The sequence below is a fragment of the Penicillium robsamsonii genome (genome assembly GCF_028829455.1).
Source record: "Penicillium robsamsonii strain IBT 29466 chromosome Unknown utg000005l_segment0_segment0, whole genome shotgun sequence".
NCBI classification, from domain to species: domain Eukaryota; kingdom Fungi; phylum Ascomycota; class Eurotiomycetes; order Eurotiales; family Aspergillaceae; genus Penicillium; species Penicillium robsamsonii.
Genome location: NW_026643223.1, coordinates 1,891,724 through 1,914,040, shown reverse-complemented (window position 1 = coordinate 1,914,040; position 22,317 = coordinate 1,891,724). Strand labels below are relative to the sequence as shown.

Here is a 22,317-nt window from a genome sequence, read left to right as displayed (position 1 = left end):
AGGTTACAATTCTCGGTCGATTTGTGCTGTGACAAAAGAAAAGGCTCAGAATTAACCCGCTATCTGTATGCTGCAATTCTATATTATTACTCTCTTCTATAACGATCTAAACACTGCCAAACGGTAATCAACAACTTGACCATCAGCTCCCTGAACCAAAACTAAATAAGCGCAATTTAAACAACTAAGACGATAGTGAGATCATCATCCCCAATCGGATCTCGTTCCCCCCTTAGTTCTCAGCCTTTTTGGTGGCCTTGGTCCGAAGCTTCATCATTAAGAACACGAGCCCGTAGATACCGACCACAAACACAACGACAATGCCCGCATTCCTCCATCCGTAGTATTCTTCTTTCAATTCCAGCGTATGGAGGTAATCTCGACCGGTAGTGTATTGGCAGACACGGCATCCTAGAGTGTCATTTGGGTTCAGAAGGTTCGTACCCTTTCCCATGCCACGCTGGTAAACGTCGAGATATTCACCACAGGTTTGGTTGGTAGCGGGATCAAACACAGCTAGCTCCTCGGGCTTGCAGTGCACGGGCTTGTCCCAAGTAGTAAACACTAGCAGAGAACTCATGAGATAATTGAAGGGGTCGAGGTAGTACATCCTAAAGTAAACGGGCGTTAGAGTATGCTCAACTGCATGATTGAGGAATATGCAGGGACATCTTACCAGTATCGCCAGAAGGCTACGATTTGGCTATATGGGATCATCACGCCGCAGAAAGAGACGAGAGTGGTGATCACCAGAGGGTTGACTAGAGACGCAAACACGGCGTTCGGTGTGTAGGCGGCAATCATCTGCCCGATGCCGGTGTAAAGACACTCGTACATTACCTGAGAAGGTGTTAGCCATCGCACGCGAAAGATAGCGAAGTAAGAATACGGATGGGTGGGCTTACTGCAACGAAAAAGACACTTCCAGCGTGCTCAGCGGAGGTAGGGAGGCCGCTGGTGAAGTACCAGCAAACGAAATACAACACCGCACAGACAAGCAAGTAAGGAAACTCCGAGACTATAAGACCACCCACGAAGGGTGCCCAGTGGTACATCTTGCTTTTCTTCTCTCGTCCTTCGAAAATGTCTCGGCGGTCAATAAAGAGCGGCTGCAGTTGAGAGATCACACCTGGCGCGACAAAGATGAAGTTGAACACAGTGAAAAGGTTTTGCTGCAGATCGGCAAGTGAGTCTCCAATTTTCCAAAAGGTAAAGCCGTTTAGCAGCGCTAGGCTGATATGCATGGCGAATTTGTTATTGAGATATTCCGTATTCCGGAAAAGAGAAACGTTCATGCGATGCGTCACGAGCTTGAACTGGGTCCAGAGCGAAGTAGCAAACTCATGCGGATCCTCGTTCGCTCCTGTGGATCGAGCCGCAGCTTCGCTGACCATGTCATCCAATTCCTTGGAGACGTTGTCATGTTCAGTGGACTCTAACCAGACTTGGTTCCAATCAAGAGTGTCCTTTGCTGACACCACATCAATAATGTACTCAGCAGGATTCACTTCAGGAGGGCAAAGTGCGCCGTGGCGACCAAAGTATTCCTTCACAGTGTTCGCATTCTGGCCAATATCCCCAAAGTACACAGTTTTTCCACCGGCTGCCAGCAGCAAAAGTTTATCGAATTGCGCAAACAACTGTGCCGACGGTTGATGAATAGTGACGAGGATAGCTTGGCCCGCTTCTGCGAGCTTGCGTAGGAAGCGAACGGTATTGTAGGCAGCCTGACCATCAAGCCCTGACGTAGGTTCATCAAGGAAGATCAAGATACTAGGCTTTGCCACGAGTTCAACGCCAATAGTAAGACGTTTACGTTGCTCCACTGAAAGTCCAGCACCTGGTCGACCAATGAGGGTGTGTTCCAAGTCGTTCAGTTCGAGAAGATCAACAATAGTATCCACGTATCGCAACTTTTCTTCGGCGGGTATCTCGCGAGGTTGGCGCAGTAGTGCTGAGAACTCGAGAGCCTCACGGACAGTTGCATGGGGCTCGTGAATATCGAGCTGTTCGACATAACCAGCAGACCGTTGGAAGGAAATTGGAAGGGGACGCCCATCCACCAAGACAGATCCATGAATAGTGCCCGAAGTTTTACGTTGTGCGAGAACGTCCAGCAGAGTTGTCTTACCGGCACCAGAGGAACCCATCAAAGCTCCGAGCATACCAGGTTTGACATAACCTTGAACGTTGTTGAGTAGGACGCGGTCCCCATCAGGCGTTTTGACGGAGTAAGTCAGGTTTTTCCAGGTGAATACGCTCTTGTTGCGGAGGAGGTCATATTCGAGGTTGCCCCCTGATGTATCAGATCCGTTGATGACAGATTTCTCCGTGGGTTGCCCTTCCTCATCTCTGGCTTTCAAGAGATGCTTCGATTTATGCTGTAGCTCTCGCGGGACCAGGAGGCTGCGGCCTCCTTCTCCAAGTAGCTTCCACCTCGAGGTGAAAAATATGGTGAGCGCAACAAAGAGCACCCACCAGGCACAGATTATTCCAAAGTTACGCCATACGTGACTATGGCTAAACGACATGGCCGCGAGATATTCATCTCCAGTCAGGCTCGTGGCACCAGGCATCGCACCGACAACACCCGCACATGATTGCCCACCTTCACCTATATAGCCAGGGCCGCTAGGGATGAGGTTGGGGCCGTAACATGGAATAACCTGGTCATGGAATTCATTTCCAAGAAGAGCTTCAAATCCATAGGCCATAGGGTTGATCCAAAAGATCCATACAAACCACGGATGCATGACAGGCTTGATGATCATATATCCCATGTAGACAAACAGCGCTACAATCGAAAGACCCGAGACTTTGGTTGCAGCGTCGAAGGTAGGGAATGCGGCACCAATGAGTCGAAAGAAAGCTGTCATGGACATGGCAGTCATGAAGTTGGTGACTAAATAAGTGAAGAATGCCGCTGCCGTAGTCTTGAGGCCAACCATGAAATATAGTATTAGGCCAAAATGCGTGACCTGGAACAAGAGTATTGGGAAATCGGCAGCAACCTGGGCAGTGCAGATAGCCGCTGGATGATACAATGCGAACGCGCGGTGTTTGGCGAGAATAGGTCGTCCTGTGAACGAATCGGTAACCTCCGATAGGGCGATAAGGGCATTGTAAAGAATGGAGAAGAACAGGGCACCGCCCTTGATAAAAAGACCGATAGAATTGCTAGGGGCCGAATAGAAGAGAGAACCACCAAGAAGTGCCTGAATCACTGTAGCGCCTTGTTTCATGATCAGAGTCGCCTTGTCACCCCACATCAACTGGTATTGCCTGATTACAGCGGTAATGATTTGAGTGATTAAACCAGTAGTGACAGAAGACTTCTCGGACACACCGCTGTGCTTTTCACGCGCAACCATTTCTTTGAACACGGTTGTGTTTTCAGCCGCCTCTCTGCTTGCTGGGTAACTCTGGGACTCTACCAGCAGCCTGGGCTTGATTTGGGACTGTTCGTACGCAGCGCGGATTTCGCTGGCGGTTCGTGGGAACTTGTCTTCATATCCAGGGGCAATGATGCGCTCAGTAGGAACTGTCACGCCCGTTAAGAAATCTCCCCGGTTGGAACCGGGAGCCAGCATAAAGCCCAGGCTCTCCATGAAGGGAACAGCATCCTTTTGAGGTCCGTAGAAGATTTGTTCTCCCTCATCGAGAACCAATACCTTATCAAAATGGTCGTAGATCCCGTTGCCCGCCTGATAGAGGGTGACAATCGTACTGAGCCCGAGGATATCCGTCATCACCCTGATGGCCTTGATCCATTCAAGTGCTGTGCTGGCATCAAGGCCTCTGGTCGAGTTGTCCCAACAGAAGACACTGGCACGGGTAGTGAGACACTCCAGAATTGAGACACGTTTCCTCTCTCCTCCCGAAACACCCCTGATGAAGGCATCGCCGACCTTTGTCTGTGCCGTATGAGAAATTCCAACTGAGCGTAGGAGGAAATCCTTATAGGACTGGGCATATTCTTCGTGTGTTGCAACCCCCGGTGGTAGATGGTAAGGGACTTTCATGCGAGCGGCAAAGTCGATCGTATCTTCCACGGTCAGGGTTGGGAAAAAGATCTCCTCCTCGGTGTTCATGACAATTTGGCCACGGTATTGCTTGGCTTGTACAGCAGACATGCTGCCGTAGCTAACATCTCCGGTGACTTCTTCGTAGCCGCGGCGGTTGTTTGAGAGGACGTTTAGCAGGCTAGTACAACCCGCTCCAGGCCTTCCTAGAACGAGCAACATCTCCCCTGGTTTGACACATCCAAACGAATTGTTGATGATGGTCTTGTTTTTGCTTCCTTTCCCACTTTGGTGAAAAGGGAAAAGCTGGGAGAGAACGTTCTCATTGAACGTTACATCACCACCAACACCTGTAACAGTAAGGTTCTGCCAGGCCACGCCAAGCATTTTGGGCTTCGCTCCATCAGCTTCATCTCGTTCCTGCATCTGGCGCAATTCAGGTGCCATATGCCATGTCGCTGTAGTAGGTGAGATCGATGCATTGTTTGTATATTCCTTGACATCCAGGGTCTTTACACCGTCGTCAGCGATCGTGGAATCTGCATCTGTTGATGAACCAGAGGCCATTTTTGAGGGTAGGCGGACGTGGTGAAGGTGCGGGCGTGTGGACTGTTCAAGAAAGCATCAAGGTGCACAGCATAAGTCAATGTCCAACAATTTATAAAGATAATAAATCAAGTGAAATCAGGGGTATCACACCTTTTACATTGCTTTCTGGAGACAATTCAGATCTCAATTCCATGTGTATATTCGGCGCAAAAAGGCAAGAGAATTTGCTGGTCGCATGAATAAAATTGGTGGATTATTCAACATCAAATCTCCTTGCGGCGTTATGGGTTCTTAGATCGTCCTTATCTGAATTATGGAACATATCCGATCGGAGTGATTACTATACATTCCACACTTTAAATGCGATTACGAGTGGACCCGCAGGGTTTAATAATCTTTCTTGGGCTCCCCGACACTTACGTGGAATCTACTAAAATCTTTCATAGGACCTCTCGAGACTTGGCGTTCTCGGGTCGAATTTATTTTGGAGTGATCAGCCTAGCTCGGTATAAATGATCGTGGTTCCGAGGAATATTGTTACTCTTGTGGCATGTGTATGATGAATTGTTATGGAGTTCTGTGGATCATGGCCCGGTACTATGAATACAGGTTTGATTGATAACTCCTAGCTGTATGAATTCTGATGGAAGTTTCGATGAGCTCTTCGTAACATTTTGCTCGTGGAGTAGTATCATTCTTCTATGGTCGAGGTAGGCACAAAGATTGTCGTCTTTCGGACGAGGGCGCTGATGTTAGGCAGTCTACCTGGCCCAGAAGGGCGATTACTTCCCGGATCGATAGAACTTCCTTTGGAGCTTGTTAGGCCCGTTTAGAGCAGCAAAGCGCTGTGGCGAGACCCAAACTTAAACTTCTAGCACCTCTTGGCTACCATCTACATTTATTGGAACTGCAGCGGAACGCTCGGCCATCCACGGGTATGTGCACTCTTTACATAAGGATATATTATCGAAGTTGAACAACATACTTATTGGCAAGGAGCTGTTGGGACAACATTACTGACCCGAAAATACGACAGGGCAAATATATTTGATACTATGCGATAACAGAGAGGTGGATACCTAGTCAGCACCTCATCGCTTTTCAATCCCAACATCTCCTCGAACATACAAACTTAGGTGTCTTTGGGGGCGATAAAATAGATGATTCGAAGCAAAAGCGTCCATCAGAGGGCAGAGCTACAATGGGAGACGTCCCTGTGCAGTGGCTTCTGGGAAACTAATTTCCTTGTGTGAAGACATTGGACCAATCCTGCTTCCTGAAGTACTCCACCACACTGTCCAACTGCAGGGACGAGTCCAACTGGATTGAAATATCAGCAATGTGCAATTAAAAAAGCGAAAATACTGCCAATGAACTCACGTCTTTGGGGTGGATGATTGAGGGATCATCTCGGCCCTCGTATCCAAACTCGTTGCAATAAGCCCAATTGTCGTCCAATTCAAGTTGGAGTTCACTCGGAAGGGGGACTTTCGATTGCCCTTTTGGCAAAAGAATGCATTCTGTTTCAACCCCAGTAGCTTGAGAAAATGCCTTCGAAATTTCGCGCAAGGAGCTCCATTCCCGATAGCCGATGAGGTTCTTCCCAGCAGGCTCTTGCACAAGGGCCTTGACAATTGCACCGGTATCTTCTTCCGCGGCGATGAAAGGTAGTTTAAGGTCAGGATCTAGATTGCCAACGAACTGGACTGTACCATGCGCTGTCTAGAGGGAGTTAGAGATAATTTTGCGGGTTAAGGCGATCAGTAAGCCTACCATCACGGGCTGGAACATTGGATTCAAGACAAAATTGCTCAAGAAAAACCCAGCCTGGAAAATACTTGTCTTCTTCCACAGGTCGGGGTATGTTTCTCTTCCGTACTCCTCTGCCTTGGCTTTCGAGTCGAAGTGGTAGACGTGCGTGTATTTTCCCCGGGACCACTTCGTCGCGTCGGAAAGAGACGACAACACGAAGCGCTCTAGCGTAGGAATCTTCGCGGCAACATCGATGACTGCCTTCAGTTGCTCGGTCTCATGATTGGCAGCCCAAACATTGAGCGGCTGACCCTTTGCCTTGGCTTCGTTGGCAGGATTACCAAATAAACCCCAGAAGTCACTGACAGCGAAAATAGCATTCGCGTTCTCAAAGGCCGACGAGAGAGTCGATGGCGAATCCAAGTCCGCCTGGACCACTTCCGCACCGCGAGCAGCTAAAGATTGGGCTTTTGTGCTGGCCGGGTTCCTGGTCACTGCACGGACACGCCATTGCGGCTCCTGGAGGAAAACTTCTGCAACTGAGCCACCCTGGTTTCCCGTAGCTCCGAGGATAACAATAAGTTTCTTGGATTCCATGATGAATATCTTACGAGCAGATGCTTAACCTTGATTTCATGGGAAAAAAAACGTGCGGCCTGCGAGTCCATTTATAGTCGACATTCCTGCTGGACGGAGCACGTCCTAGAAATACCGAGTGAACGAACCATGGAAGAGGCCCGGAAGCTTCGGCGACTATTTTGATTGAATTGCTTTGAGGATGATATATCGGCCCGTGTATGGTTGAAGGCGATGTTTAATCTCTGTGGATCGTCACCACCCTACTTGACGCCATATGATGTCAGCAGATATCCTTAGTCATCGACCAGGACACCATTTCTCTGTTCCCTGAATAATGCTGATCAATGCTGATATAAATTAATGATTAGTGAACATTCCCCACGCAAGCTCGAATGCAATTTGAGTTCACTGCCGTTTTATGTCGGCATGCTGCTCCTTAGTACACATAAACGAGTCGACACAACATTTATCAAACTCTTGGCGAGTTTGCATCACTGTAGATATTTTTGATTTTTCATCAGCCGAACGGTCTCCCTTAGAGAGCATTTCTAAACTCTCCGCCGAGACATAGCTGTTCGGAAGCAGGTATTAATTTGTATGAAGTTCAATATTTTTTGGTTGCGTAGCTTTGTTATCCAAAAGAAAACTTCTTTCATAGCCTACCAAACAAAGAATCAACATTCAATTTCTCGCAGCTGATGCACAATGGCTTTCCCTAATCGCCTCTTCACTCGTTCAACATGGCGCTTTATTGGCCTAGGTCTTACTACGACTGTCTTTTCTCTCGGAGCCATGGCCTGTCTATCTCCGTCCGTTGCTGCAGGGTCTCTCGGAGTCATTCCTACCACGCCAGAAGGCCGCGACATATCTGAAAAGGGAATGATATTCCTTGGAATACGTGACATTGCCGTGGCAAGTGCCCTGTTTTGGTTTTGGAGTGAAGGAAAATGGAAGGAAATGGGAGTTATTTTGACCGCGTGGACTGCTGTATGTGTAGTGGATACATGGGTTACGATACAGGGGCCAAGAGGATGGGACCTCGGGGTTTGGGGACTGTGTGGAGGGGCAGCGGCGGTGGCTCTTGCGGGGTTGGGGCTGTTGCAATTGTAAGGCCTCGGGATTGACGGGGTGCTGGGGAATGTCGCGGTATGAGGAGAGCAAGAGAGAAAACACCGCCTCATACCTACTCAGATAGGTCAATAATTTGGGACATTCCGAGACTGTTGGCCGGTATTCCGTCACCATTACCCTTGGATACTCTGTGTCCTCGGAAATCATTGACCATGTAAATGGTTCTACTGACCAACTTTTCCGCGAGGAATTCTAGCCACAAACAGGGTCGAAGGGGGCGGAGGCTTAGAGCTTGAGTATCACCTGCTTCATCAATTGTTTTAATTTACAAGATCGTAAATTGAGTGAGGCCATGTTTCAACCGAGCATCGGGGCATAGTGGGAATTGCACAATCGAAAGGAATAGAATTAATGAGGCCAGAATACTAGCCTCGCTGTTAGGGCTATTGGTAATAGTCAGCTAGCATTAATCCATTGAATCACCTAAGAAAGAAATTGAAAATGTCCAAGGACCGAAATACAGATCGATTACAAGCAATATCCACGTGAGGAGGTCAAGTGAAAAGCTGCAAGAATCTCTTGGACTTCATGAATCACTTCCTCTTTGTTACCTGTCAGGAACCACTAGCCCCAACCGTCCGGCAGTCGTACCGAAGTCCACGCCACGCGAAACCTGCGTATCATCGGGAGCATCCGCTGCGTAGAGGTTCACATTTCCGGTCGAATCCCAGTACGCCTTGTAGAAATAAACTCCAGCCTCGGAGACAAACTTGGCGCGATCGAGGACAACTGTGAACAGACGATATGGGATACGCGTCACTGAGTTGTGGCGTCATGTGGTGTTCTGCAGGGGATTGTTCGTCGCCTGCATAGAAGGTGTGTAGCGCGCCGATAGGGAAGTGATCTTCTCGGTTCTCTTCTTTGGCTGATTGAGAGGATAGAGCTTTAATAACTTCACTTTGAGCGGGGCGGATGGCCGCCCAAGTAGGGGACTTTGGGATAAAGAACTTGAGAGTGAGGGTTTCATTGGCCGGTAGGTGAGAGACAACTGATGCCGTGAAGAGGCGCGCTGTGCCTTCTAAAAGGGAGGACCCTGCTGTATCGCGGATAGAGCTGAGAAAAAGCACATGGATAATGTATTGAATATCCGAGATGTTTTCCTTAGGATTATTACTGACTGTTATAATATCGGCATCCTCAGTAACCTGATATACCGGATCAAGAGAGAAGCCGCCAACTATAGTTTCCTGACTAAGTTGGTCGCGGATTTGCTCTTTTACTTTGTCGCTTTTGTCTCTTATCAGCATCGATAGCGTGAAAGACAATCGGTATGCCTTCATCTTGACAGTCATCATTGTCTGTCAAGTAACGGTGATATTGCGAGAAGGCTTTGTTGTCAAAGAGGAAAATGTTCACCCAAGATGATATTCGCAGGGGCGTTCTTCATAATGTGAAAGTCGAGAGAGTAAGGTAAACTAAATTCACCATCGCGACCGAAACACCATTAGTTAACCCTAACTCGGCATTCATTCTGGCTTGCCAAGAATCTTGAATTCCTACGGAATCAAGATTAGCGTCTGCAATACAGTTTGATTTTATTACAAATTGAAATTTAACAGATAAGGACTTTTATTTACCGACAGGGCTGGAGAAAGCGTCCATGTGTCTTCCTATTCTGACTATAAAGAGATCAGACAGCTTTACAATTCATTTCTGGTACAACTTTATAGACACAGCCTGGGGATGGCTAAAGCGGAAGTGTTTGTAACACGATTACTGTGTATAATTAGAAATAATAGTCTGAAAGCTATATTTCAAAGAACGTATCGGAAGTTCGGGTTCTATCAACTGGTCAGTAAAGAGTTCACAGAAATAAATAAATGATATGCAGTCACTAACCTCAAAATCGGTTAGATCTGCTCCAGCGCTCTCGTCGGTGGATGACTCGATCTGACCAATAGCAGCAGATGCGGCATCTCGGTGCTTGTTTCTGCGAGCCAGCATAAAACGCAGAAGAACAGCTAAAGCTGCTTGCGCAGACGAGCATGCTAGGATGAGCTTGACTCCAGTCTGGTATGTGGGCGCTTCCTCTGCGAGAAACGCGTGAGGTCCAATGATATTGCCGGCACAGTATGCCAAAAACACCAAGGCAACACTGGTTGTACGTTTTGTATAACCACCTAGGTTTGTCGCCGGCATTTGCAAAGCCAGTACCAGAGAGCAGACATAGGCGCCAATGATATAATAACCAAATAACACACCGACCTTGTGTGTTTCATGGTCCAACTTCCATAGGAGACAGGCGCCGATGACAGTCGGCATCAAGTAAACGAACATGACGACAGTTCGGAAGTTTTTGACTCTAGATGCAAGATACGTTCCTCCTAGGACATAGAAGATCTGGAATCCTCCAAAGGGAATACCCAAAGCAACAGCAGTAGCTGAATTATCGGTTAACCCCTTAATGATCAGTTTTCCGAAGCCCGCGATCCCACCATTTACGACCTCGTTCAGAAGAGTGAACAAGAACAAGATCCAGACTTGTGGATCTAGCAGTGCTTCGCGTATCTGATACCATTTGATTTGGTGATTGATGATCCCAGTGTGACCGAGTCGGCCGCGGCCAATGAGGAGGGCCTTTTCGTCCAAAGTGAAACGCTTCGATGAGACAACGTCATCTGGGAGGAAGAGAAGCATCACAACTCCCCAGACGAGGGTAATGCCGCCCAGAATCAGATAGATGGCTCTCCATACGGCGATGGTGTGGATTTGTCCAATTCCATATGTGAGAATGCCACCCACCATAGCCCCCAGTCCGTTGCAGCTGTAGAAGACACCGGCACGGAAAGGTTGTTGAGCACGTGTGTACCACATTCCAATCATCATCATAAAACAAGGGGTGATGGGGGCCTCGAAAACTCCCAGAAGGAAGCGACAGATAGCCATTCCCGTGAAGGAGGAAGAGGCGGCAGTAATCATGAGCATCGCTCCCCAGGCAATAATATTCCCAGACACGACTTTCGCAAGCTTTGTTTTCTGAGCGAGAATACCCCATGGGTATTCGGCAACGAGGTATGCGAAATAGAAGATACTGGCAAGCCAGCTGTATTGGTCGCTTGTCATATGCGTCGAAGGAAGAAGGTCAAACACGGCAGAGTAGGCGAGAGCTGATTTATCGATATACTGGAGCATATATGTCCCGGAAAGTAAAGGCAGCAACACGAGATCTACCTTTCGGACCAGGGCGTTGTTGCGTGGCTCGTCATCCAGGAGTGTCTGGATAGCCTCTTGATTGAATCCATGTTGGCGGAGGAAGACCTCTCCTTCATCGAGGTCCGTTATAATGCCAATTTGCACATCTTTCTCGTTGATGGTATCGTCTGCGGTTACTTTCTTGTCGATCTCCATGTTCGTAATTCAATCCGTAATGACGAACAAAAAGATAGGGACTTGTCCCATATATAAAGTTCACATACCCCTCAATGCCTTTCAAGCCGGCCATTTTCCCGTTATCTCTGAGGTTTGCCGACACAAAGTTAATCCACAAATTTGCTCCACCAAGATAGTCCTCCATAGTTCCCCCGCACGATATACCTTCGGCGCCACTTTTGAGCACCGGAGAGATAGCGGAGAGATACCGACCCCCAACGGTGCTATATCTTACTCCCGATCCCCAAACTCTTCTCTTATCGCTCTTGATTTCTCTTGATTTCTCTTGGTTTGCCATTGCACCGTCATACATAATGATAACTTCTGATACCAAGCCTTCTGTCACCCTGGTGCAAGGCCATGTGGTGGGGACCCAGCTTAACGACTCTTTTCCCCAACCTGTCGACGCATTCTTGGGAGTCCCGTATGCCCTTCCTCCTGTGGCGGATCGACGTTTCAGACCAGCAGCGAAGGTTGCGAGCTCAACGAATACCATCGATGCCTCCAAATATGGTCCCGCAGCTCCTGGGAAGGCACTTCTCTCGGGAGGACCGAAACTCGTGCAGAGTGAGGACTGCTTGACGGCGAATATCTTTCGACCGGCTGGCACCAATCAGGCAGACAAGGTCCCTGTCGCGGTTTATCTACACGGTGGTGCTTTCAATCGGGGGTCGGCAGCTATGCACAATACTGCATCCATGGTAGCGTGGTCAGAACGTCCGTTCGTTGCCGTGAGCTTCGGTTATCGCATTGGAGCTCTTGGATTCTTACCTTCGAGTCTGTCGCAGAAGGAGGGGGTGCTAAATCTCGGATTGCGTGATCAGGTGCATTTGTTGGAGTGGGTCCAAGAGAACATCGCCAACTTTGGCGGTGATCCTGCCAATGTCACTTTGTTTGGTCTTTCTGCGGGGGCACATTCAGTGAGTCTCCCGGTTTCTGACTTTCTTTTTTCAAATATTCCATTCTAACCAAAACCTAGATTGGCCACCACCTCCTCAATTACGACGAGCACAAATCGCCGTTATTCCATCGTGTGATTATCGAGTCTGGAGCACCTACTTCGCGCGCTGTTCGCCCATATAATGCCAAGGTTCATGAGGACCAATTTGCAGACTTCCTCCACGAAGTCGGTTGCCCAGCCGATCTAGCTGAAGCAGAAATCTTCCCATTCCTACGTTCGCTCCCCAGTTTGACTGTTACAAATGCCCAAACGGCTGTTTTTGACAAGTACAACCCTTCCCTTCGGTGGGCATTCCAGCCCGTGATTGACGGAGATATTATTTCTCGCAAGCCCCTCGAGGCATGGAAATCACAAGTCTGGAATAAAGTACCCATTATGACCGGGTTCAACAGCAATGAGGGAACAATGTACGTCGACAAGAAAATGTCGGACGCCTCCCAGTTTCGCGAGTTCTGGCACAGTCTTCTGCCCGAACTCTCGTCGTCAGATCTCGACACAATCGAAAGTCTGTATCCTAACCCCGCCGTTGATTCCACATCGCCCTATGTAGAGAACAGACAGGGCGAGGGTCTCGGACCTCAATTTAAGCGCATTGAAGCTGCCTACGGACACTATGCGTATGTGGCACCAGTCCGCCAGACAGCACAATTTGCGTCATCCCAAGGTGCGCCAGTTTACCTTTACCGCTGGGCGCTACCTCGAACAATCGTTGGTCGAGCAAACCATGCCGATAATATGTACTACGAGACCTATAACAGTGCCATTACGGGAATTTCAGAATCGCAGAAAGAGCTGTCTGGCACACTTCATGCCTACTTGACTAGTTTCATCACGACTGGTGATCCTAATGCCGTGACTGGTCGATATGTCCTCCCAGAGTGGAAGCCCTTCCAGTCAGCAGATAAGAAGATTATGATCTTTGGAGAGGGGAATGACGAACTGATCGGAGGGGATGTAGCCTCTCCTGCGAAATGCGTTGCGGATGATTGGGCAAGAAAAGAGACAGAATTTTGGTGGTCAAAGGTTCCGATTTCCCAGCTTGCTTGAGGAATATAAGCATAGACATTTCATGTATAGAGCTCCGTTACAAGGCCCAATTCAATTTCTTCTGTTTGAGCTTTTCCTTTTTCTGACAGTCACCTCCCACTCGGGAGCTTGGTGAGCTTGGCAAGGTTATGCGAGGAAGACGCTAAAGATATTCCGTGTTAGTGCAGATACGAGGTCGCCAAGAACAGCCTCGGAGTCTAAACGAGTGCTATGACCCGTCGCGGGGCTACATGCCACGAACATAATAAATTAATCTTCCGGCTGCCCTGCATTACAATATTCTCTCAGCTCTATCAGACGGTGCCTGCAATGGACCCCCTTTCTGTCGCCGCTTCTTTGGCTGGTCTGATCACCATATCAACCCAGATCGTCAATATCATCTACACCATAAAATCAAAAAACAACAAAGAGCTGCACTCGCTCTCCAGAGAGATTCACGCTGTGAGGGGAATCCTATCACAGATCCACCAAATTGTTCAATTCCAGTCCACCAAACTCGCTAAGAACTCAGAATGGCTTGACGCACTCGGCGCTACTTTGGATGACTGTGGTGATACGTACCTACAGCTGCAGAAATCTTTGCAAGCACTGGTGTCAAGCTCGAGACTCGAGGCGCTAAAAAAGAAAGTTAAGTGGACGTTCAAAGAGAAGGATATCCAGGACTCGTTGAGAAAGGTCGAGAGCTATAAGCTTTCTCTAGACTTGTTATTATCTGTTCAAACGAGGTATGTGATCTCAATCATCGATATGACATTTACTAACAACACTCGAAAGTACTACAACGACCAACATTGAAGAGGTCCTGGTTCAACTCCAAAAGAAGTTACGCCTCACATCCCCCGCTACCATCACGACTCGGACACCCTTGTCGTGGAGAAAGAAACTAGCGGGCTTTGGGGCAGATCATCCACCACTGCAAACAGGCGATCTCGAAGAGACGCAGTCAGATGCAGAAAACTCCACAGCTGATGTTTCATACATCATTCCAGGGCCAAATACCACTGGCTGGACTGATCCTGGGATTTTCGGAATAAAGCAGGACGAAGGCAAAGATTCCCCTGATCTCAATAGCCCAGGACTTGCTTGTATCTGTGAAATGTGAGACAGCCACATCGCTTATATCCATTATTGCCTAACTTGTTACTTTTCAGATCTGTCGGACAGAAGAAAATCAGCCTCCTCTGTAGCTGGGAGAGACACCCAGCGAACGAGATGCTCACTCCTCTTCGAGCACATATTTTGTTTAAAGGGCCCACAGCTAGAGAGTTATATTTTATGGAACTGGAAGAATGTAAGTCTTTGTCTGCCTATTATGTTTACTGCTGACATTCTGGAGCTTTGATGTTACAACCGATCGAGCGCTTTGTTGTCCCAGTAGGGAAATGCAGTCTTATTATTGCGCAATGTAACATCAAGGGTGGCGTGTGTCCCCTGAGCGAGGTTGACAAATGTGATGATAATGACGAGTTCAATCTCGCCCTTGGAGACTTTGCATTGAAATCCAACGCAAACTTTCAACAGGTGCTCGTAAACTTTGACAGTGTCCAAGGTAGAGGGAATGCTCAAATTCGATGGTCTGGAAAGGAACTAATCCTGATTAGATAGGGAGAAATTCTTAGCCCACCTCTATGGTGTCCGATACCTTCAGCGGATGGATCTTGGATTTGCCATGTCCAACCAGTTCTATCATCATTCGCCCTATCAAAAAAGGTATACCTAAAATATTCTGCCTTGGTAACCAGATTTTGCTGACCTAGGTAGGATTCAAAATGTGCAAATAGGGTACGCGGATGGGACTGAAAAGTCATACATCTATCCATATATATACCTTGATTATCCTATAGAGGGTGGATCTCTCATGCTTGTGTGTGGGACCAAACCGAATAATGCGAAAGCGGTCGTATTCAGGGAAAACAGTACGCGACTTCCAAAGATCAAGCATAAGCTGATTCAATCTCACACTTACAGTCCTTGAACTCGATATCCAGATAGTGGGATCTGAAGTGCTTGCGTTCACAAATCAGGATGGTAAAGACATACATACCATATCGGCAACTCCGGGCTCTCTAAACGGTGAGATAATTATACGTTACTGTATATTGCTTTACTAACTGGATGATAGAGCTTCTTGGTTTGTATCACCACCTACAAGACGTCACCAGAGAATGGAAATCAATCGTAGCAAAAGGTGTGGATAACTTCGAGACTAAAGCTGAATGGTAGGTTGGGCTCTTTCTTATACTTACTCTGATGAATATTAATCCTCTTCAATGATCTAGGCTGGTTGAGAATCTTCAGTTTCTCAAGGATTCTCTAGTCACTACCAGTTCCTTTGATAATGTTCTGGTGTCCGTTAAAGTAGATTGCTTCTTAAAGCGAATGAAGCTGGAAATCTCGAGAAAGGATTTACAAGAGAGATTGGCCTCCTGTCACGGTATTTTCTATATCCTTACTGATAGGCACGCGTTTGTCGGGTAATGCTGACCTCTGATCTATCTAGTCATGACTTCATCTGTCCTGTTCTATAAAGAGCACTTCAGAAAAGACTCACCGGACTTCTTTACTGATCCCGTCATGCAGACTGGTTTCTGGGACTTGACAAATGGCACTGCTACGGTTGACAACTTCCAAGCAGGACAAGTAAAGATTCACGGCGCTAAGGCAAAGAAAATATGTGACGAGCTGGAAGACATTGTGGAAAATTGCAAAAGGGATACCGAGGATGCACAAAAGAAATTCTTAAAAACGCTTGCTTGAGCATAAGAGTTTGTTAGGGCACGATCCATCATGTGGCTCTATTTGTCCTAGTACTACAGAGTAGTGAATCATATTTCTACTTTGAATTCGAATTATATAACCTTGCCCTAATTGATTACTATTATACAATCCCCCATTTTAGACCAGTCGATATATGTACTTGTGATTGATGATGGCTTAAAACGAAATTGACAGTGTCGACCCAACCAATTAGTACATGAAAGAGAATATACACGGAAGGCAGAAAAGAACCATCAACATCCTGTGTATTATTCGCGTAGGATCCCAATTGCATAGACATAGTAAGGAAATTATGGCTTCTATAAGGGTGGTCTTAGCTAGCACTCTCGAAACTTTCATCTTCTCGAACCATGCATCCATACTCTCCACAGGCTGCGTTATTGGTAGGTATCAGGCCCAGCGTATAGTTCGGAAACCTGTTGTTGCTTCCGGGCGTCGAGCTCCGACGGAGGTTGGCGCTCATTATGCGATTGCGAGAAATATTCTTGTGCTTGAGGGTGATTTGTAGAGGGGGCAGGCATAGATTGTGACTCATTTCTTCGTTGTTTGTTTCGTCGACGCAAAAAGAACCACACAAGTGCAATCAATATCGCTACACCAGCCACACCCCCGACCGCGCCGCCTGCAATGGCCCCGGTATTGGTTGACGACGCTGGCTTTGCTTCATTAGTCCTCATGGGTGTTGAAGATGCGATGGTGCTTGTGGTTCTTGAAGAAGTACTCGTTGTAGATGCAGTGGTAAAGCTAGATATCGAACTAGGCGTGGGTGTAGCTGTATATCATCACAATATCAGCGAATCATCCACACAGAAGAAGAACGATATGCCGATTTGTACCTGTAGCAGAAGAGATAACCTGCAGCTGGCGCATGCTGACTTGTAGATCAGACAAATCGTCTGCACATCCGACCGACGTGTCATTTTTATCCCTCATTCCGAAGGCATGTTTGCCTCGTTCACAGCAAAACCCTTCATTTGGTATGTCGAACGGATCAGTCGAATAGAGATCTGCCTTGCTATCAGCGCAGCTTTCGCCAAGTAAATCACTGCAATCGGCATTGGATGGGCAGCAGATCACGTTGTATTGAGGTCCTGGGCAAAAGGTATGCCCAGGACAGCAAGCATAAAATGGAGGTATCGTTGCACCGCAATTCGTTTCGGTACTCAGACAAGAGCCATTTCTGCGCAGTGCAAAGCCGGCCATCCCAGACATCACAGCAGTTCTAAAGTTGGAAAACAAAAGGCGTCACTGTCGAGGTAAAAGAGCAAAATATATGCATAAATCTCCTAGCCAAGAAGGAAGCCCGAGGGGGGACTCGCTGAGTGTTGAAGAGGATACTAGGCGAAAGGGACCTCCATCAGAATGAAATGAATAGGATGGAATGTTCAGGTAAAGGGGGAAGAGCCTATTTCTCTCATATGAATTTAATTCAGAGGTATGATCAACAGGGGTGTCAGGCCCGAATCAACCTGTGGACTTGTTATGGTATTACTACAACATACAATATACGCAACAGATGTAACGAACCCTACGAGTAATTTGTACGTCCATGCGTCGCTTGGACCATTTATTCATGCCTTTAATATGTAGTGTAGGATCCTCATGAATCGTCTATAACCCACAATGAACTCTCAATTCTAGGAATTGCTCGCCCTCGAAATTCACTTTGATTAATAGCAATGGTACATAGGCCAAACGGTTGTTGGGATTGAACTTCAACGGTACTCAGCCTCATACCTTTATCTCCGCAGAAATGACTGCCAGTTATTATCACGAGCGAAGAGGCAGCCCTAAGCCATTTTCGTCTCAGTTGTATTAATTGACCCCAGCGGATCGCCATTTTTGGGTACGAATACGGATAACTAGCATGCGCCCCCATGCCAAGCGGGATACGGAGCTAGCCGTAGTATAAACAAAAACCCTGTTGCCCCAATATTGTTGGCTATCACAATGGGTCCAATGCGTAGTCGATTTACTAGCCGCATACGGAGTGCGTATCTGTATATTGCTTTAAATAACTAATACTAGACATATACAAAAGACTTAAAATTACGAAGTATTCCGTCTCAGGCAGATTAATCAGTCGGTTCTCGCTGACCAGATGAAGCCCATCTTTAAACACAACACGCTTGTTTCATCACTTTGGTTTATTCGAAGCTGTCGATATGAGGCATGTAGATTTGGAATTCGTGAAAACATTATTTTACAGTAATATACACAACTGCATACTCATCGCGAAGTTGTGCTCAATGATTCAAGTAGGCAATCATCTCATCCATTGACATCGCGATACGATCCCCTATAAAATCGTCTGGGAAAGGGCGCCACCATTTATGATTGATTGATTTCAATCCTTTTTCATAATCAGACTGGCTTGCATCTTTCAGATTCCACCCAGAACCGAGGGGTTGCCAAGGCATGGGACCGTCTGCTCGATGAGCGTAGGTAAGAAGATTTTGTTCATGACGAACCGAGCCATCTGTATCCAGTATGTGATGCAGATTGACGTAGTAGTTGTAGAGATCATGTGAGGGATGTAGAATAAAGAACCCATTATCCATGTGGCTCTTCTGGTAAAACTCCTGACCGGACACGAGTTGCGTATTCAATTTCATCCGAGTGTCTTGTGGTGCGGCGATCATATAGTACTTTGGTATTTTACCGGTAGGGTTGGTAGCGGCACGCATGGTTGTCGCAGGATCTTCAAAGATTTCATAGATTGGACGGAGTATGACAGAGTCCACGTTCAGAAATGCGATTTTGTCGTATTCGTCAAGCTTCCATAGATTTAACTTGGCGAGAACGGTATCCCAGTGTTGCGAGGAACCCCAATCATAGTCAAGATTCTCTACCGGAACTACGGTAGCTCCTTCTCTGCTCAGGATATCGCGATGCTTTTGAGATATATCCGGTGTGACCAGGATCAGAAATGGTACATTATCGATCCTATTTCGCGTGCGTGGGTTTCGGAGTAGTTGAAAGGTGAGTAGTCGTGCTGCTTGAAGATAAGGCTCTTCTATATCCGGATACTCCAAGTCATTTCCCGCCGTTAAAACGGTGGCAAAGGCATAGCGCGGCGGCTTGGAGTCATCTGTTGATCCACAAAAGCTGAAGGTACTAGAAGCCCAAAGGAAAAGGACCAGGCAAACGACGATTGCAGTAAATTTCCTTAAATAAGGAGTAAATGTGGACTTTCTATGCACCATAACCATTGTTGGTGAAGGGATATATGAGGAAGCCGATTAGGAAAAGTAGTCAATCTTTGGATAGATGGATTCTAAGGATGGCAAGTTAGAAGAGCGAGATCAGAGAACAAACAAAATACTCACGTGATATGACTCCGAACAGTTGATAGGCAAGAAAGCCTGACAGAACTTAGGCTTTGAGTTCGAGAAAGGTTGGGAATGCTAAGTTGTGATAGACTCGGTTACGATAGAGGATTATTAGCGTTCGTGCCCAAGGAGAGTAAGGAGACACGTGATAATTAGTACTAGACTCATATTGCTCATGTGTTTCGGGATCAAAAATCGGGGCACGTTAGATCAGAGGCGGTTCTTTGGAAGCAATGAGAGGCACGCGACAAGGATTCAGCGGTAGGGACCCGCTTCGGATGAGACACACATACAAGTCTGTAAAACCAAATACATGAAAGACCAATAGGCAAACCGATGACCCTGCTAGCGTGGGCGGCAAGGATGAATCAAAAGTACGCTGATAAATTAATAATTTACCCGTGCTGCGAGTCGCTAGAAATAGTGCTTGTAGGCTTCAACCTGAGCGCCTAATTCTCCCCAAAAACAAACGCCAGTTTACTATTGAACCGTTGGTTTGGTAATTCACTATCCGGAGAACCCCTCAACTCGGATGAAGTCCTCCTTTATACGGTCGGATTATTAAGGAGTGTGGAGCTCACTATGTACATAGTCTGGAGTAGTGCGATTAATAGGAAGATCTTTACTTTTTAGGGTTAAAAATTATACGTCGGACTTGTCAAGCTGGAAATTTGCACTGTCGATACGGGCCGTCGCGATCTAGAGGTAATTTTGTTGTTCAATGCTGAATTGTATTGGTGTTAATATAATCAAGGGATATCCCGTGGACCTCATTGGACTATGTTTATCATGTGCTAATGGTGTCTACCTGATATAGTTATCGCACGTCAGACCAGGATTGAATGAGAGGCAAAGAAACGATCACTATAATGAACCTTTAAGCAGCCCAAAAAAAATTTAGCGCTGGTCGTGCAGGCCACCATGGAATGACAGAGGTTAAACGGCCTGGTCTACTCCGCAGAAACCCTTAAATTATTTGTCTCCCATGATTTCATGTAATACCAGAGAATTTGTACTTCATCACTTCTGTCTTACCTAAACCCCTTTACCCCCCAATTACAGTAATGCCCTTATAGACCACTGATCAGCCGCACCCTACAGGCCACTCGGGAGAGCCCCTCCAATATGCACCCCACACCTTTTATACTTTTATGGTCCCACAAACCATAAAGTTTGTATTAAAGTGCTTTATGTCAACTTCCTATATTGTACCCGTTTTTATACTACGCCACGATCTCAAAACAATAAACCGAAAATTTACACTATTAGAGCGATAATTCTCGGTTCCTTACTCGAAGTTTTACGCTCTCTCATGGTTGTAAGATTTATTCCGAGCATACACTGGAAAGCTGACCCAAATCAAGAGAAAGCAATAACACCCATATTCAAACTCATCCGTACTGTATCCAGCCTTGCAAATACCTTTAGAAGTCGAGTTGTTCACCTAGACCTCGGCCCTGAGCCATAGATAACATAACAGCTAGTGTTAGAATGGCAGTTTGTAGTTGCGCGTGATGAGTAGCCAGGCTAGATAATCAATGAACCTCCATACACGTGAGTAACTGAATAACATTATTCATCTATCCATCCAGAAAAATGTGCAAGAATCCAAATACCAATGAATGTAATAGAGCATCACGCATATGTTGTTGCAAAGCCTGTCGGTCACCAAAAGATCGACCACATAAGTCGTAGCGTTCCATAGCTAATCGAGTGATGATGGATTATTAGGTGTGCTTTGAAACAGATCCATGAGTAGTGTGGGTGGCATTCAGCTTAGTATGCAATAATGAGCTGGCAGACCCGGCATGGCTACCTAAAGCCTACCTGGCTTCTGATGGCAGCGTGATAGTTTCTCTCATAGCCTGTTATAATCCATGGTTCTTTTGCCTGGTCTACGAAAGTAGGTACAAGGATAGAGCAAGCTGAAAGTTTACCGAACTTTTGATCGATCAAAGTTGAAGATTTGCCTAATACACATTGGATGATTCTATAACGACTTTCAATAGTTCTCTGCATAATGAATATTTCCACATCGAGGGACCAACGCGGGCAACGGAGGGCCCCAAACCCACCTGTAAGTTCTCGATTCCCGAGATTGGGATTGGCGATGATGGGGGTCTCGATGAGAATAATACTGGTCCTCTACAAGGGGTGGGGTATGATGTATGGAACGATTGAAATCGTGTGTCTCGCCATATTCTAGCATTCTATCATCCTCTTCGAATCTAACGACTTTTATGTTGTTTCCGCACCCCTCCTCGTGTGACTTACACACGGTAACACCAGCACCGGTGCCTCGATCTGGTGGTGCAGCGTGATGGTGGATGCCGTCAAACGGGTCATTTGAGCCTTTCGGGTGGAAGTGCTTGACTGCTGGTGCATGATGTTGTTGCTCGTTGGAGTGGATTGCTTGGGTATGGTAATGGCCAGTGTGGTAGTTGTGCTCTTCGTATTCACTCGACTCTGGAGATCGAAGTCGGGGTTTGTGCTGAATACATTGGCTTTCGTGTTGATTATGACAGCAGACCTTGTGGTGTGGGATATGGAGGTTGGATTCGACGTTTTTCCTGTAATTCGTTCAGTGGCGAGGAAATATATATAGAATCAAGTACATGTTAACCCTTACATTTTGAGGTCGGGATTCTGACCTTGAAAGTGAGGACAAAAATAACAATGAACCGTCTCCTTTGCTCTTGGGGCTTGTCGCAGGTGACATGGCTGAAGTTCGACAGTATTACTCCCATTCTCATTGAGATGAAGGTGACGGTTGTCCCTTGGGTAGGGCGTGAGTTGC

At 46.9% G+C, this 22,317-nt stretch overlaps 8 protein-coding genes across 8 annotated transcripts; 2 read left to right on the top strand and 6 right to left on the bottom strand.

The window, feature by feature from the left end:
• Positions 1-232: 232 nt before the first annotated feature.
• Positions 233-4,589, bottom strand: N7447_008763 (uncharacterized protein; the record flags this gene model as incomplete). The annotated part of the gene is made up of 3 exons (XM_057233025.1): positions 233-611; positions 677-840; positions 906-4,589. The coding sequence occupies 3 exons, from the start codon at positions 4,587-4,589 to the stop codon at positions 233-235; spliced, it is 4,227 nt and encodes a 1,408-aa protein (XP_057082567.1).
• A 1,218-nt stretch (positions 4,590-5,807) lies between these two features.
• N7447_008762 (NmrA/HSCARG family protein) lies at positions 5,808-6,920 on the bottom strand (the record flags this gene model as incomplete). The annotated part of the gene is made up of 3 exons (XM_057233024.1): positions 5,808-5,891; positions 5,952-6,293; positions 6,345-6,920. 3 exons carry the CDS (start codon positions 6,918-6,920, stop codon positions 5,808-5,810), a joined length of 1,002 nt encoding a protein of 333 aa, XP_057082566.1.
• A 1,660-nt stretch (positions 6,921-8,580) lies between these two features.
• Positions 8,581-9,325, bottom strand: N7447_008761 (uncharacterized protein; the record flags this gene model as incomplete). The annotated part of the gene is made up of 2 exons (XM_057233023.1): positions 8,581-8,762; positions 8,794-9,325. The coding sequence occupies 2 exons, from the start codon at positions 9,323-9,325 to the stop codon at positions 8,581-8,583; spliced, it is 714 nt and encodes a 237-aa protein (XP_057082565.1).
• A 462-nt stretch (positions 9,326-9,787) lies between these two features.
• N7447_008760 (putative MFS transporter) lies at positions 9,788-11,381 on the bottom strand (the record flags this gene model as incomplete). The annotated part of the gene is made up of 2 exons (XM_057233022.1): positions 9,788-9,814; positions 9,873-11,381. 2 exons carry the CDS (start codon positions 11,379-11,381, stop codon positions 9,788-9,790), a joined length of 1,536 nt encoding a protein of 511 aa, XP_057082564.1.
• Positions 11,382-11,716: 335 nt separating this feature from the next.
• N7447_008759 (putative extracellular lipase) lies at positions 11,717-13,410 on the top strand (the record flags this gene model as incomplete). Its single annotated transcript, XM_057233021.1, has 2 exons — positions 11,717-12,322; positions 12,382-13,410. 2 exons carry the CDS (start codon positions 11,717-11,719, stop codon positions 13,408-13,410), a joined length of 1,635 nt encoding a protein of 544 aa, XP_057082563.1.
• Positions 13,411-13,719: 309 nt separating this feature from the next.
• Positions 13,720-16,167, top strand: N7447_008758 (uncharacterized protein; the record flags this gene model as incomplete). The annotated part of the gene is made up of 10 exons (XM_057233020.1): positions 13,720-14,135; positions 14,185-14,508; positions 14,562-14,701; positions 14,747-14,959; positions 15,012-15,120; positions 15,172-15,326; positions 15,379-15,483; positions 15,533-15,629; positions 15,690-15,844; positions 15,911-16,167. The coding sequence occupies 10 exons, from the start codon at positions 13,720-13,722 to the stop codon at positions 16,165-16,167; spliced, it is 1,971 nt and encodes a 656-aa protein (XP_057082562.1).
• A 398-nt stretch (positions 16,168-16,565) lies between these two features.
• On the bottom strand, positions 16,566-17,121 carry N7447_008757 (uncharacterized protein; the record flags this gene model as incomplete). The annotated part of the gene is made up of 2 exons (XM_057233019.1): positions 16,566-16,960; positions 17,025-17,121. The coding sequence occupies 2 exons, from the start codon at positions 17,119-17,121 to the stop codon at positions 16,566-16,568; spliced, it is 492 nt and encodes a 163-aa protein (XP_057082561.1).
• Positions 17,122-18,434: 1,313 nt separating this feature from the next.
• N7447_008756 (putative glycosyl transferase family 8 family) lies at positions 18,435-22,239 on the bottom strand (the record flags this gene model as incomplete). Its single annotated transcript, XM_057233018.1, has 3 exons — positions 18,435-19,279; positions 21,795-22,090; positions 22,172-22,239. 3 exons carry the CDS (start codon positions 22,237-22,239, stop codon positions 18,435-18,437), a joined length of 1,209 nt encoding a protein of 402 aa, XP_057082560.1.
• Between the last annotated feature and the right edge of the window lie 78 nt (positions 22,240-22,317).